This window comes from Saccostrea cucullata, unplaced genomic scaffold (genome assembly GCF_032062105.1).
Source record: "Saccostrea cucullata isolate Sc308-1 unplaced genomic scaffold, CSIRO_AGI_Scuc_v1 ctg12656, whole genome shotgun sequence".
Taxonomy (NCBI): domain Eukaryota; kingdom Metazoa; phylum Mollusca; class Bivalvia; order Ostreida; family Ostreidae; genus Saccostrea; species Saccostrea cuccullata.
In genome coordinates this window covers 1-16833 of record NW_026929496.1, presented here as the reverse complement: position 1 = coordinate 16833, position 16833 = coordinate 1, and the positions used below count along the sequence as shown (strand labels likewise).

The 16833-nt window shown below is 33.5% G+C and overlaps 1 protein-coding gene across 1 annotated transcript; it reads left to right on the top strand.

Annotated features, from left to right (window-relative positions):
* Positions 1-5088, top strand: LOC134281007 (type-2 ice-structuring protein-like). Its single transcript, XM_062763462.1, has 4 exons — positions 1-353; positions 1860-1936; positions 4175-4268; positions 4714-5088. Exons 1-4 carry the CDS (start codon positions 98-100, stop codon positions 4929-4931), a joined length of 645 nt encoding a protein of 214 aa, XP_062619446.1. The 5' UTR covers positions 1-97; the 3' UTR covers positions 4932-5088.
* The last annotated feature ends 11745 nt before the right edge of the window (positions 5089-16833 follow it).

The window sequence follows — 16833 nt, the reverse complement described above, 5'->3', positions numbered from 1 at the left end:
TATTAATTAGATGTTTTTACAAGCACATACACTCTTCATAAGTTCCTCTTCGAAAGAAAAAGTCGTTTAAGATTGCGTTTCAAATTAAAAAGAGAAAATGGGTTGTTTTCAGGAAATAAGGAGAGGAGAATCCTACAAGTTGAATACCAATCTTTGCGTTTCTGTGTCAATACTCGGATTTTTTCTGACTTTAGGAATAGGAATTTTCATATCATCTGTTGCGTATCTTCACAAATTTGATAGAGACTGTGGTAGTTCGTCACCAGAAATTCTCAAGCAGTCCGTTTCAGGAGATTGCACATCACAGGCCAGTCCGGTTGTCTCATCGACCTCTAGACCTACCGGAAATCAAGGTATGACCGGTGATAAAGGTGTGACCGGAGATCAGAGTACAACCCTCAGTGATGATTTAAATGGCTGAACATATATATGTTAGAGTTTAACATGCTTCCATCACTCGTAATCTGCCTATTTATTGCCATCCCCCTTTTTATTATTACATATAAAAATTGCAGATATAGTGGACTGTTTATTCCTTTACATGTAACATGTCTAGGACTATTTTTGTTTAGTACTTTAGTTTTGTTTGCATCCAGTCCTATATTATTAGGGTTCAGGTTTGACCTCCTTTTTTTTTCATTGTACATATGTTATTTGCCCTTCACTGCTACCCAAACAATTCGTTTTTCTGTTTTTCTCGTGACTTTTTTTATTTGTTTCTTTTTTGTTACATTGTTTCTTTTTATATGCTACAAAAACAAAATGTGATTGTCCATCTTCTTTCCGAAAAATTCTTTTATTTTTTGATCTGACACTTATATTTATTCCTGTATGCGGCCTGAGTACCAACCGTACATTATCATGCCTTGAAACAATAAAGGAAAATGCATGGGTAATACGCTTATGCAGCATCGTGCCGCTATGGGAAACTTCTATCTAGCATGTAGGTGTATAAACATATCTTCCACTTTTGTATATAGATTTGGAAAGCTATTAGAACACATACTCAAAATGCCAAAAAAATTCTTTTCTAAGGACTTAACAAAAGTAATAAGATCATTGGTGCCTGAAACTTTTTTCTTTCAGTTCACATGGTTCAGTATGATTGTTTTATTGTTGTCGGGTGATATTGAGGTCAATCCCTGTCCCACACACGAGAGTGTCCTTGACATATTCCACTTAAACATTAGAAGTATTAGAAACAAGTTAGACTATTCAAAAGCAATGGTTCACGGTTTTGACATTGTGTGCTTTACTGAAACTCAATTAGATAGCAAAGTATTGAATGATGATCTACATATTGATTGGTTTAACAACATTATCAGCGGCGGATCCAGAAATTTTGAAAAGGGGGGCCCGACCAGTTTGAGGTCAGGGTAGGGGCCCCCAGCCACACCAAAAAACATTGATTTATCAAATATTGTGTATTTTTGGGACTCAAAAGGGGGGCCCAGGCCCCCTGCCCCCCCCCCCCTCTAAAACCGCCAGTGATTATTCGTTATCATTTGCATTTGGAGTTTATTTTATCCCTATACCAAGGAAAAATAATTTTTTAGAATATATATCTATATCTATATCTATATATATATATATATATATATATATATATATATATATATATATATATATATATATATATATATATATATATATATATATATATATATATATATATATATATATCTCGAGTTTATACACATGTTAAACATGCAGGAGCAGTCTAATGAATAAACCGCAAATCATTTCTCCATATGAAGTTTATGTATTTTATAAGACCAAAAGATATTTTAACAAAATTGATGATATTTGTTAATACAAAAGAAACAAAGTTATCTGAGTAACTTCAACATCTATTACAGGTTTCTCTCCCTGGAAAGTGTTTGGGAAATCCCAGTATCTACATGTCAAGAAACGAATTAAATGGCTAGACGCTCAGGTAACAATGATAAACCAAGATGTATAAATGTATAATAATATTTCTTACAATTTAGTATAAAAGTGAAGCATTTCATTTTCATCTATGATTATGATGAAATATATGCAGATAATTAATGAGCAGTATTCAAGCTCAAAGTTCATTAAACGATACAAAATAGGAGCAGAGCAAATACGGACTTCTAAAACATCAGAGGTAGGATCAGGTGCCATGGAGGAGTGAGCATCTCCTGCCAACCGGTCACATCCGTCGTTAGCTCCTTGTCATGATTAAGAAATAAAATGAATTTAGAAAATTTGATAAAGGCATCTTGACAAAGAAATGTTTTAAACTATGCTTTTTATATGACTTCCAGATTGATATAGGAAAAATTTGGCTTTTTCGTTTTTAAAAATGCTGATACCACTTTTCTTCCTGTATTCGCAAATTACTTTGACAAGATTCTAAATCTGTTTTCTCAGATTTAGATACTATTTTACTCTTTATCTTTTTATTGCATAATCTTGACACCAGCCATTGGCTGGAGAAAGAACATCCTCAACATTTTTTTTTAAGAGGAAGACACCAGAATTCCAATGTTAATTTTTCTTCCTTTTTACCTGAACCGAAAGCTCAAGTGAGCTTTTCTGAACAAAATTTGTCCGTTGTCTGACGTCGTCGTCGTTGTTGTCGTTAACTTTTCACATTTTCGACTTCTTCTCAAGAACCACTTGGCCAGTTTCAACCAAACTTGGCACAAAGTAGCCTTATGTTTTATCTGAAAATCTTCTCAAGAATAGCAAAAGCGTGAATTATCATATTTTTATGGAAGCATCCTCAGGTAGTGGCAATTCAATTTTGTTCAAATCATGACCCCTGGGGGTAGGGTGGGGCCACAACGTGGAATCCAAGTTTTACATAGAAACATGCAGAGAAAATCTTTGAAAATCTTCTTTAAAGAATAGCAAAGCCATGATTAGTCATATTAATATGGAAGCATTCTCAGGCAGTGTAGATTCAATTATGTTCAAGTCATTGACCCCTGGGGGTAGGACGGGTCCACAGTGTAATTTCAAATTTAAAGGGCAATAAAGCCACAGGTAGTCAAATATGCAAGCATTCTTAGTTAGAGTAGATTCAAGTTTGTTCAAATCCTACCCTCTCCCTTTTACGTATCAGTTGGGACCATTATTGGGTTTAAACTTTTTAATAATAAACTGATTTCTGCTTCTTTCCTAGCCACATTTCTCAGGTGAGCGATTTGGCCCATGAGCCTCGTGTTTTCTTTAATATGACATCAGATATATTGATGATATTGTTCTTACGTTTCATTTTATATTTAAAGATATAATTAACACTATAGATTTAAATAAAAGACAGTTATAACGGTAACCAATATTCTGAAACATGTATGCTAGTTTGTGTTTTATAGTTTTAAGATTTAATTTACATTACAAGAGTACATTTCAAAATGACGTGGAAAACATTATTATTGTAAGTACACGTCAAAAATGATTGAATAACTAATGAATTCTTCTTTCAACAGCTGTATTCGATTTTCGACTTATCTTAATTTTTATACTGTAACACTGATTTAAAAATCGGACAATTACTACATATTGTAATGAAAAAGGTGTATGTTACGATATAATATTGATAGAAAGTTCTGAAAATCAGTACAACTTTGTAAACAAGACAAAAACGCAAACCACAGGAAAAATCTACATTTGGATAAGGTTACAAAGAGGGGTAAACTTCTCCTGTTGATCAGTCACTACGGCAATGAGCCCTCTATAATAATAACTTCTATCATCAACTTCTCCTATTTACATAGCACGTGTCTGGAATATGTGTTATTAATATGAAATACGGGGAACACGTTCTTTTACAAACAATTTCAACAAATTCTATTGTCAACACCATTACTTTGTTTGCAAATACAATTTGCCGATAGGTTGCATTTTGACTGGCTCCTTTCAAATAAGTAAAATTCTTCAGCGAGAATTTTCATAGTGATTTATCTAAAAACCTTTCCGTTTTCCTCCTCTTATCGCAACTGATTCCATTTCTGTTTAAAGAGTCTACACTTTGCTATTCTCGCAATTCATGGAAACCCGTATATAAAAATGTAATATCCCAACTGATGTAATGATATCGAAATGCTTGAAGTTCCCTGCAAATATATCAGCGATTTACCAAAAAAAAGAAAAAAAAAGAAAAAAAAAACAAGGTTTAAAAGAAATGAATTTTTATCAACAGATTGAATGTCTAGAACTTGGGGCAAAATTAGCAGAAATAGAGACATTGGAAGAAAACATCTTTCTAAAGACCATGGCAAGGGAGAATTCTTATGGTAAGATCATTTTTGGTAAAGTACATGTATGAGGATTTCATTAAATACGGTTGCTAAATTGTTTTCTTCTACATTTTGATTTAGGTGTTTTGGTCTTAAGGCTCATTGATACTCTGATAAGAGAGATAACTCTTAATGACAAGAATGTCTATTATCCATTTATAGATTTGCAAAGTTGAAGTGTCTTTTTTGTTGAATTTTGTCCCACAAGCTATTCCATTATTGTTTGTATTATACTTATAAAATACATTTCTTTTGGAAAATCATTAAGGTTTAAGCAACATTTCATATGAGTGAGCAGAGTGAACACAAATTGCTAAAGTGTCTATTTTTTCTTATGGTTCAAATTGAGTGTCATTAGCAAAATCTTTCATGAAATCATTTAAAAAGATTCTTAGACAAATTAGACGCATTTACAAAGAAACAAAATTCTGATTTGTTAAAGGCAACACATTTATCGGAGGGACAGACGCCTACTCACAACACAGATGGAGATGGTCAACAACATTTAAAGCAGTGACGTACACTGACTGGGCACCGAACAAGCCTGATTTATCGGGAGGTGATGAATGTATGAGTTTATCTTCTACGTTTGACATGTCGTGGGATGATATATACTGTGAAAGACATCAAGCATTCATGTGTGAGCGGTTAATTGTATGAACGCAAAAAAAGAAGAAAATTAACAAGACCTTGTTCGTATGAACCTAGCTAGGAAGACCTATATTTTCTGTAAATTTTGTTTATTTTAATATACATTTGTCGGATCAGATCTTCAATGTAATCAAAAGCTGAAAAATTAAATCTGTGCACACACTAACTTAAGTTTACTCATATGGAAATTCCTGATCTAGAGGTGGTTTCAGATGTGTAGAGGCAGAAAACTCTCTCTTTCTCTCTCTTTCTCTCTCTGTTGTTAGCCTGCCTCGGTTTAAGGATTGAGCATGAAAATAGGGCATGATATTGCTTATAGAATAAGTGACAATAAGAGACAAAAATCAAATACAAGAGATAGAGAAATACTTCTACAGAATTAGCAAAGGTAGACGATAGAAATGTTGAAGTCAACTTTTTTGAAAAAAATCCAAATACGAAACAGATGTGGAAGACTCCGTGGCGGGTTTATTTGAAGAAACCTGATATACGATGGTTGTCCCAAAAAGTCGTAGACAGGGAAAACAGTTTATTTTTTCTTTGTTGAATTAAATTTCTTTTCTTCTGATAACAAAAAGTAACATTTTATGATCATGTATTTCAAATTTTATGATGATATCACATTTAATAAGAAAATTAAGAAAAAATAAAGAAAGCATGAAAGTGTAAATCGGCGCACGAAAGCAAGCGTAATTTACGTCTCTTATAACGTCATGATCTCTTTTCCTGCTTCACACGCGTCTGTTAACATTCAATAACATTTTTAAAAGTGAAAGACCTTTCTAGACTAAGGGACTTATTTAAATTCACCACTGTCCGTTTTTTTTTTGTTTTTTTGTTTGTTGTTGTTGTTTTTAAGCAGATTAAAATTTTAGTCAAAATTTAATCGAAAGATTTCCATACGTTGTAGGTACCCTAACAAAAAAATACTATACTTAACTATAGTTTACTATAGTAAATCTGAGTTCCAAAGTTTTCACCATAGTAAATCAAAGTTCCAAAGTTTTCACCATAGTAAATCAAAGTTCCAAAGTTTTTACCATAGTAAATCAAAGTTCCAAAGTTTTCACCATAGTAAATCAAAGTTCCAAAGTTTTTACTATATTAAATCAAAGTTTTAAAGTTTTCACTACAGTAAATCAAAGTTCCAAAGTTTTAACTATAGTAAATCAAAGTTCCAAAGTTTTCGTCATAGTAAATCAAAGTTCCAAAGTTTTTACCATAGTAAATCAAAGTTCCAAAGTTTTTACTATAGTTAAACAAAGTTCCAAAGTTTTTACTATTATAGTAAATCTAAGTTCCAATGTTTTTTTGTAATTACTTTTACAACATATATATTTTAATTCAGTTCTTTTTAAATTATTAAACTGTTTTAAGGGGGATTATATTGGGTTTGTTTAGGCTGATTTTTTATTGTTCATCTTAATTTAAATATGAAAAGTGATTAATTTAAATACAATATGTTTATTTAACAAAAAAAAACATGTTGACTGATGTAAATGAAGCAAATGTTTTGATTCTAAGCGACTCAATTTTTATTTTCTAATAATTATGCCCCCCGCAAACGAAGTTTGGGGGGTATATAGGAATCACCTTGTCCGTCTGTCCGTCTGTCTGTCCATCTGTCCGTCCGTCCGTCTGTCTGTGCAAACGTGTCCGGTCCATATCTTTCTTACGGAGAGACATTAGAATCTACTACTCTACACAAAGATTGCCCATGACCTAAGGGTGTGTCATGACCTTGACCCAAGGTCATTTGGGGAAGTTCAAGGTCACTAGAAGAAAAATTTCATAATTCATGTCCGGTCCATATCTTTTTTATGGATAAACTTGGTAGGTTCTCATTTCACACAAAGATTGACCATGACCCAAGGGTGTGTCATGACCTTGACCCAAGGTCATTTGGGGAAGTTCAAGGTCACTGGAAGAAAAATTTTATAATTCATGTTTGATACATATCTTTATTATGGAAAAACTTAGTTCTGAAAAACCCAGCGGGGGGTATTTTGTCCCGTTTGGACAGTTCTAATTGTTTTCTCCATAAATTATGTTCCCCAAACGAAGTTGGGGAACATATTGTTTTTACTCTGTTTCTTATTATTATTATTATTATTAAGGTCTTCCGACTTCCTTCGGAAGACCTTATTGTTTTCCTTATGTTTTTTATTTATTATTATTCCACTTTTCATAGTACAGGTCATATCTCAGCTATGCGTTGACGAATTTTAACGATTTTTTCAGGGATGATGCATCTTGTGAATATCTTCAGGGGTGTCCCTCACTTTTTTGAAATTTTTCTCTGTTCGCGATTTTTGGGGAAATTTGTATTTTTTAAATGTAATTTTGTCGCAAAAAATTCTCGAGAACGGCAAAAGATATGAAACTGAAACTTGCTGAGGTGATAGAACATCGATTGTAGATGTGTTGATCGACCTTCATTTTTCGTCGTTTTGACTTCCGGTAGCAAACGGAAGTGAATTCAAAAAGTCTAATTTTTCAACTTTTTTGTTTTTCAATATTTTTCTTTTGAATTTACAGGGTTAATAGAGCGTCTTCAAAGATATCTATATATGTTTCCATTTTCTTCATGCATGCGTTTATTGCAAAGATATGACCGAACCAAAATTTGTCTTACTGTCGGGGGTTCGAATCCCGCTCGGGGCGTTCCCCAAATTTTTTCTTTGTTTTTGCCTTTTTTCAGATGCAAATTACTTTTCACTCTTTTATAACATGTTTGAAAGATTTTGTCGATTTTTAAAAGCTATATTTGGAGATATTTTGTGAAATACCTGGAACAATCACGATCTGTGTTGAGAACCTACTGTAAATGAACGTAAACGAAAAAAATACTTTATGAAATCTATTCCATGGGATGACACAGCAAAGATTGCAAAATAGAAGTCGGTCGGAAGACCTACTTGTTGCCCCAGCAACAAGAACGAATCTAGTTATTATTATTTTTCTTCTCGGGAAAATTTTATCCGCGAATGATCTTGTAAACTACACATCCGATTTAGGTGAAATGTTTTTAGGGTCAGTAGACATGTTATGTAGATTTGCGGAATCAAGGTCATTTTGAACGCACGTGCTTGCAAGAGCGCGCACGTGCAAAACTTGAAATGACCAGTATATAATGGATATAACTGTAATTTTTCTATTTTTTGACAAAATGTTTTGAAACTCATAATGTAAGGATATATTAGTAGTATGCACAAGATGACATGGTCAAAATAGCGAGATCGCACGCGCATGCACGTGCGCTTTGCTCTGATTGGCTGAAACTAAAGTCTCAATATCTTTCTTGTTTTTTGACGAAATCCTTTGAAATTTTGAATATAGTCATACATTAGGGAGATCTACAGCCTGTAATATAACAATTTTCATGAAAGCATGTGCATGCACGTGTGCTTGCAAGAGTTCGCACGTGCAACATGAGAAATGTCCAACATAATTGATACAGACGTAACTATTTAAATTATTGATGAAATGCTTTGAAACTCATATTATATGTATATATTAGAGGCATAGACAAGATGACATGGTCAAAAAAGCAAGATCTCACGCGCATGCACGTGTGCTTTGCTCTGATTGGCTGAAACTAAAGTCTCAATATCTTTCTTGTTTTTTGATGAAATCCTTTGAAATTTTAAACATAGGCATGTATTAGGATATCCTACAATAAGATATATAGCAATTATCATGAAAGCGCGTGCATGCACATTCGCTGCAATCTGATTGGCTTATGCTTTAAATAGCTATAACTCCCTTGGTTTTCAACCAAACAGGATTGGATTTGGAACATAGATAGATATAATGGACTTCTACAAGATGGTATGGTCACCATGCACATGCATACACGTGCGTGTACGTGCACTGCAATCTGATTGGCTGAAACTTTAAACAGCTATAACTCCCTTGGTTTTCAACCAAACGGTGTGGGATTTAGAACATAGATAGATGTAATGGACTTCTACAAGAAGGTATTGTCATCATGCTCATGTATGCACGTGCTTCCACGTGAAATGGGTAAAATAAAAAATACAGTTTAATGAGCTTTTTTTAAAAATACTTTTGGATTAATTACTTTAATATTTAGTATATTAAAATATATAGATTGTATAGACAAGATGATATGGTCATTACGCACATGCATTCACATGCGCACGCGTTGAATTCTAAAATTTGAATGAACTTGGTACTTTCGGGGTAAATGTTGTTAAAGCCTCAAATGCATAGAGTTTGTCTTATTCATTGAAGCTTACAGAGAATGTGGCACCAAAAGAAAGTTGGGGAGCGTTTGGGGAACATCTGTAACGGTCCCCGTTACAATTAGCAATAGTTAGGGTCTTCCGTCTTCAGCGGAAGACCCTTCTATTATTCTTTTGTTTCTTTTTCAATTTTCTTATTATTATTATTATTATTATTATTCTTTTTTTCTGCACAAATTTTGTGCCGACGATTCCTCAGAGATTTTTCGATCGATTTGTTTCAAATTTTCAGGGTTGGTGCACAATTATCTGAAGTTAATTCCGGCCGAAGGATTTTTGGAAAATCACTTCCGGTCTAGAGTTATCGCCCTTTTCTTAAAATTCAGATGACCTCCGTGTCTGTGACAGAACTCAATAACGGCTCAAGCTAGAGCGCTGAAATTTTCAGCGATAATAGAGGACATGTTGCCATGTTGCACCTGGGTCAGGAAATTTTCCGGAAGTTTCTAGTATGGAAGCTCGGTAGGGGTCAAAATTTAGGACACGAATCATGACTGATTTTTTAAGACATTTTGCTTCATATCTTTTAAAGTATAATTATTTTGTTAAAACATACTGAACATCATTTGTGCAAAACATCAAGATCTTTCATATTATACCAAGAAAAAAGCGCTGACTCATCACATTAAGGGCAAAAAGGGGCCAAAAGTCTTTAATCGATAACTCTTTAACATTCAATATTTTGGTATATATTACTGAACAAAAAATGTTGAGCTTAACAATCTACAACCATATATTATGATATTCATATCATGTGGTACATAATTAGGGGCCACAAGGGGCCAGAATGCTAAATCTTTGATGCTTTATATCTCGAAAGGGAGAAATATTTTGATAAGCAATATTGAACGAAATATGTTCAAAATAATGTTCTAAACAATATGCAACCTTTCATTTTTTGCTAAACGTCCCCATTAAGGAGTTGAAGGGATGGCCCCTAAAAATTTCTTTTGCTAATAGCTCAAAAACGAATAAGAATTTCTGAACATTTATTGAACACAAAATGTTCAAAATCTTAAGACCTTCAAGATGAGATCCCGAAATAGGGGCTGGGCACTCGAATTAGGGGCCAAAAGGGGCCAAAAGTCTTTTTTCAATAACTCTTTATCAGTTAATATTTTGTAATACATTACTGAAGCAAAGATCTTTATCTCAACCATCTCCAACTATATATTATGATTTTCATGTCGTATGGTACAAAATTAGGGGCTATAAGGGGCCAGAATGCTAAATCTTTGATGCTTTATATCTCGAAAGGGGGAAATATTTTGATAAGCAATATTGAACGAAATATGTTCAAAATAATGTTCTAAACAATATGCAACCTTTCATTTTTTGCTAAACGTCCCCATTAAGGAGTTGAAGGGATGGCCCCTAAAAATTTCTTTTGCTAATAGCTCAAAAACGAATTAGAATTTCTGAACAATTATTGAACACAAAATGTTCAAAATCTTAAGACCTTCAAGATGAGATCCCGAAATAGGGGCTGGGCACTCGAATTAGGGGCCAAGAGGGGCCAAAAGACTTTTTTCAATAACTCTTTATCAGTTAATATTTTGTAAATCATTTCTGAAGCAAAGATGTTTATCTCAACCATTTCCAACTATATATTATGATTTTCATGTCGTATGGTACAAAATTAGGGGCTATAAGGGGCCAGAATGCTAAATCTTTGATGCTTTATATCTCGAAAGGGAGAAATATTTTGATAAGCAATATTGAACAAAAGATGTTCAAAATCATGTTCTGAACAATATGCAACCTTTCATTTTTTGCTAAGCATCCCCATTAAGGAGTTCAAGGGTTGGCCCCTAAATATTTCTTTTGCTTATAGTTCAAAAATGGAAAAGAATTTCTGAACATTTATTGAACAAAAAATGTTCAAAATCTTAAGATCTTTCAGATGAGATCTCAAAATAGGGGCTTGGCACTCGAATTAGGGGCTGAGAGGGGCCAAAAGTCTTTTTTCGATAACTCTTTATCAGTTTATATTTTGTAATACATTACTGAAACAAAGATGTTAATCTCAACAATCTTCAACTATATATTATGGTTTTTATGTCGTATGGTACATAATTAGGGGCTACAAGGGGCCAGAATGCTTAATTTTTGATGCTTTATATCTCGAAAGGTAGAAATATTTTGATAAGCGATATTGAGCAAAAGATGTTTAAAATAATGTTCTGAACAAAATGCAACCTTTCAATTTTCCTTAAACGTCTCTATTAAGGAGTTAAAGGGTTGTCCCCTAAATATTTCTTTTGCTAATAGCTCAAAAACGAAAAAGAATTTCTGAATAGTTATTGAACGAAAAATGTTCAAAATCGTAAGAGCTTTCAGATGAGATCTCAAAATAGGGGCTGGGTACTCGAATTAGGGGCCAAGAGGGGCCAAAAGTCTTTGTTGGATAACTCTTAATTAGTTTATATTTTGTAATACATTACTGAAGCAAATATGTTTATCTCAACCGTCTACAACTATATATTATGATTTTTATGTCGCATGGTACATAATTAGGGGCCACAAGGGGCCAGAATGCTAAATCTTTGATGCTTTATATCTCGAAAGGGAGAAATATTTTGATAAGCAATAAAGATTTTCAAAATAATGTTCTGAACAATATGCAACCTTTCATTTTTTGCTTAACGTCCCCATTGAGGAGTTGAAGGGTTGCCCCTTAAATATTTCTTTTGGTTATTTCTCAAAAACGAAAATAAATTTTTGAATAGTTGTTGAACAAAAAAACTTCAAAATCTTAAGAGCTTTAAGATGATATGAAAAAAGAGGGCCGATTCCCAAAATTAGGGGCTGTGAGTGGCAAAATGCCGATTTTTTTAAAGTCTTTAATGTTCAATGTCTTTTTACAGATTGTGGTAAATCATTATTTTAGAATGAAAATCTCATTCAAAATCTTATCTCATCTCAACAAGAATCGAACGGAAGACCCACTCGTTGTTCACAACGAGATCGTATCTAGTTATTATTATTTTTCTTCCTGGGAAAATTTTGTCCGCGAGTGATCTTGTAAACTACACATCCGACTAAGGTAAAATGTTTTTAGGGTCAGTAGACATGTTATGTAGATTTGCCGAACAAAGGTCATTTTGCGCGCACGTGCTTGCAAGAGCGCGCACGTGCAACAGTGAAATGACCGATTTAATTGATATAGGCGTAACTTTTATAATTTTTGATGAAATGCTTTGAAACTCATAATGTAAGGATATATTAGTAATATAGACAAGATGACATGGTCAAAATAGCAAGATCTCACGCACATGCACGTGCGCTGCAATCTGATTGGCTATCACTAAAGTCTCAATATCTTTCTTGTTTTTTGACGAAATCCTTTGAAATTTTTAACATAGCCATGCATTAGGATATCTTACAACATGATATATAGAAATTATCATGAAAACACGTGCATGCACGTGCGCTGCAATCTGATTGGCTGAAACTTGAAATGGCTATATCTCCTTTGTTTTTTGACGAAAAGCTTTGAAATTTAAAACAAAGTCATGCATTAGAATATCCTACAATATGATATAGAGAAATTTTCATAAAATCACGCGATTGCACGTGCGCTGCAATCTGATTGGCTGAAACTTTAAATGGCTATATCTCCTTTGTTTTTTGAAGAAATGGTTTGAAATTTAAAGCATAGTCATGCATTAGGATATCCTACAATATGGCAGAAAAAAAAAATTCATGAAATCACGCGATTGCACGTGTGCTGCAATCTGATTGGCTGAAACTTTAAATGGCTATAACTCCCTTGGTTTTCATCCAAACAGGATGGGATTTAGAACATAGATAGATATAAGGGACTCCTACAAGAAAGTATGATCATCTTGCACATGCACACAGTTTGTCTTTTTTAATGAAGCTTACAGGGAATATGGCACCAAAAGGGAGTTGGGGAGCGTTTGGGGAACATCTGTAACGGTCTCCGTTACAATTAGCACTAGTTAAAATTACGTTCTATCTGCACAAATTAAAATTAAACAAATTTAAATAAGTACTGCTTATTTAGCGGTGCAAGAGACAATATTTACATTTACATAAGCCATTTCTTGTACTTTGTTCTATTCAGGGGACGATTCGGGTTTCTGACAAAAAAAATTCTGAAGCTTTAATGAATCTTAACCTTGAAATTTATAAAATGTACAGAATGGGAAGCAAAACCATAATCCCATGGGTTTATAGTGCTTAATCAAAGTTCCAAAGTTTTCTCTATAGTAAATCAAAGTTCCAAAGTTTTCACCATAGTAAATCAAAGTTCCAAAGTTTTCACCATAGTAAATAAAAGTTCCACAGTTATAACTTTGGTACTATAGTTATATATAGTAAACTATAGTAAACTATAGTTTACTATAGTATTTTTTTGTTAGGGTAGCAGAGAATACACATTGTTTGACATCGTTCGTGGCCCAGATTGCTCCCCACTGCCTGCGTGCCATAACAAACTGTACTCTACTTCTTACATGTTGTAACTAATTTCGGTATAGAGGAAAAACTCTCATTGAATCTCGTGCCATTTAAAAATAACTTCCCGATTAAAATCTAATGTGTAATGTACTTTTTTTTCTCGTCTCTGATGTATACAAACCATATTCAAATCAATTTATTATATACATGTATCAGTGCGCCGGTTAAGCGTTTGACGACGTCATTTTCATCAAACTCAATTCCAACAACACTTTGAAAATCATGACACCAAATGTCTGTTTCCAGACATAAATGTCTATTTATATGAAATTTTGACATATTATTTAGATTTTGATTTTGATTTCACTGATTTGAATTTGAGTTCAATGTTTTACATAGAACTTAATAAATAAAAGCAAATGTAATAGTTATATGCGTAAAATATTCCGAATTTTGTTCGTGCGCCGACATACCTTATCAGCCATCATATAAATCGTCCTAACATCATCAATATGAAAGATATATATTTAAAAATGTACAATTTTAAAGAACATTGAATATATTATGTCTATGCAAAATCTGGTTAGTATTTGTTGTATGTTTAAGGACAACCCTCGTATATCTAGTCGTTAAAAACATAACATAAACATATAATGTGTAAAACAACTGAATTGGTCATTTTTAATTTCTAATATCGACCTATCAGCTCGTGTTCGGGTAATACCCAGGAGGTTTTGCCACGAGAAGACATGTTTTGCTTGTTCTATAGTAACCTGGGCGGTGCCAATTCACATACAGCATTCATAATTTAAGTTGTAAAATATATGTTGGGTGAATTCACCACACATCGGATAACTTAGTAATTACACATGGATTGGACACAACTCACCATCCATCGTACAAACGGTAATGGCCCGGAAAAATGTCGTAGCATTGACCCGGTGCTTTGATATAACTTCTATAAATACTGAAATATCTTTATCTTTTATCTAAGTATTAACCCTCTAGTTGAATGTTATTGAATATGTCTACTACAAAGTGGAATGATTTTAGTTGCATCATATCGTATAATAGAAAGTCTTTACAGTGCTAGTTATATTGCCATCTCCTTCTTTGTCTAAAAAGGGTTAAAATCTTCTGACTTGTATGAACAAATCGAGTCCATATTTAGACGTCATATATCGATTATTTGTATTTTCATTGAAAAATAAGAGTTTTCATTGTTTTTGGCTAAAAAAGCTGCCACATGAATTCTGTATAAAAATGGATGCGCTTAGCCATGCCGGAAAATGTCCAATGTATGATTAGGGACCAGGTAAAATTTATCACAATGATTGGACCGGTACAAATAGGCATTGGACAATGAGTATTTTCATCCAAGAGAACCATGGGGCTAAAACATTTTTACCATTAAATACCCATGGGATACAAACTTTTTTCCCAATAATTTACAGTACTTTATCCAAGAGAAATATTCATTGAATTGAAAAATATTTATTACTTTAAGACATATCTTTAAAACACAAACTAAGGCTAAAAGCAACACGAATATTCAGTTAATTGAAAATATTACAAAGTGACAAGCATTCCTAACAAGGAATATGAAAATGAACACTAAGAAAACAATATCGACGTCTAAAATATCTGTATTCTGAAAAAAAAGTTTTTGATGCAATAATCTCATTAAATCAAGATGTATCGGGGGTAACTTTTTTATAAGTCTAAAGGCATGGGACAGATACACTCTATCTATTTTAATACGAGTGTCATGGGACACGTACTTTTTTGAAATGAGAATTTTGTTTTGTACTGGTCCCATCATTGTGATAAATTTTGCATGGTCCCTTAATTTGCGTCCATGGTATATGTACGGTGAAATGAGGTAACAGACAAGTCTAAAAAATATACAAAAATTTAATTTAAATTTCGTTAAAAGTTTTGTAAAATTACCTATCATTGATAAATTTCACCTACCGGTATGTCAGACTTGTTGGTTGAAGTCCAATCAAAAGAACGACAACTCTTAAAGCTTTCAAGGTCATTCCCGTGGTACTTTTATCATGATAACATGAAAACATCGATGTTTATACAGTGTCGCAGTAGGTGCTATCACGAAAAAGATCCCTTACTGCTCAATGGCCCTGAGTGCCGAGCATAGGAAAATATTGTAGCTCTTCAACGGCAAATGGTGGCGTCTCCATATGAGTGAAAATTCTCTAGAGGGACGTCAAACAACATACAATCAATCAATAAAACATATAGATAACGAACAGTATTTAAGATCAAAAGTCCATAAAATATGCAAAATATTAGCAGAGCAAACATGGACCTCCAAAACATCGGAGGTGGGATCGGGTGCCATGGATAAGTGGGCATGATGGACCCCTGCCGACCGGTCACACCAGCCGTGTGCTCCTCGTCATGATATTTTATAAATTCTCATCTTCAAGACAGAAACAGGAAAAACACAGAAACACTCAGCTTTAAAGAAAGTTAATTGCTTTAATTTGTCCGAAGCAATGTACGTCCGAAGCAAGGTTAACTCACCCTAAACTGTATATAGGGAAATTTTTGCCGTCGAATTATTTTTCCGCTTTAATCCTTCTCACGGCTGGGTGAATTTAAAATGTTTAAAATGGGGCAAAATAAAAAAAAAACATTATTTATCCTGTTTACAGAAATGTAACTAGACGAATTTAAAGCGGGGCAAAATTGTCTGCAAGTGTGAATTGGCGAAAATAAGATAAGGCAAAAATAAACCTATTAAGTATATTTTCCTTTTAACAATTATCCCAGGATCATATTTTATTAAGCTTTAGTCCCTTTTTAATGTTTACCAGGTTGGCCACACTTCCCTTCTTAAGCATTTGTTGATGCAAATCAATCATCTTACATGTGTGAGCGGTTAACTGTTTGAACATAAAAAAATTAACAAGTAGCTAGAAAGACCTATACATGTATCTACTATAAAATATGTTTATTATAATAGACATTTGTCGGATCAGATCTTCAATGTGACCCAAAGCCGAATAAAATAAGTGCACACACTATCTTTAGTTTACGCATATGAAAAGTCCAGAGGTGGTATCAGGGGCTCGTTTCTCAAAAAGACTTAAGACCAGCTTAGTCCAGACTAAACTAAGGACTAAACCTGAAAATCGGACTAGGTTGCGTTTCACATTTAGCTATAGGCCGAGACTAAATCTTGGCTTAAATCT

Coding starts and splice junctions, on each gene's coding strand:
- LOC134281007 (XM_062763462.1), top strand. CDS start 98: ATGGGTTGTTTTCAGGAAATAAGGAGAGGAGAATCCTACAAGTTGAAT. Junction 1,937..4,174: donor TTAAATGGCTAGACGCTCAG/GTAACAATGATA, acceptor TTTTATCAACAG/ATTGAATGTCTAGAACTTGG. Junction 4,269..4,713: donor GGCAAGGGAGAATTCTTATG/GTAAGATCATTT, acceptor GATTTGTTAAAG/GCAACACATTTATCGGAGGG.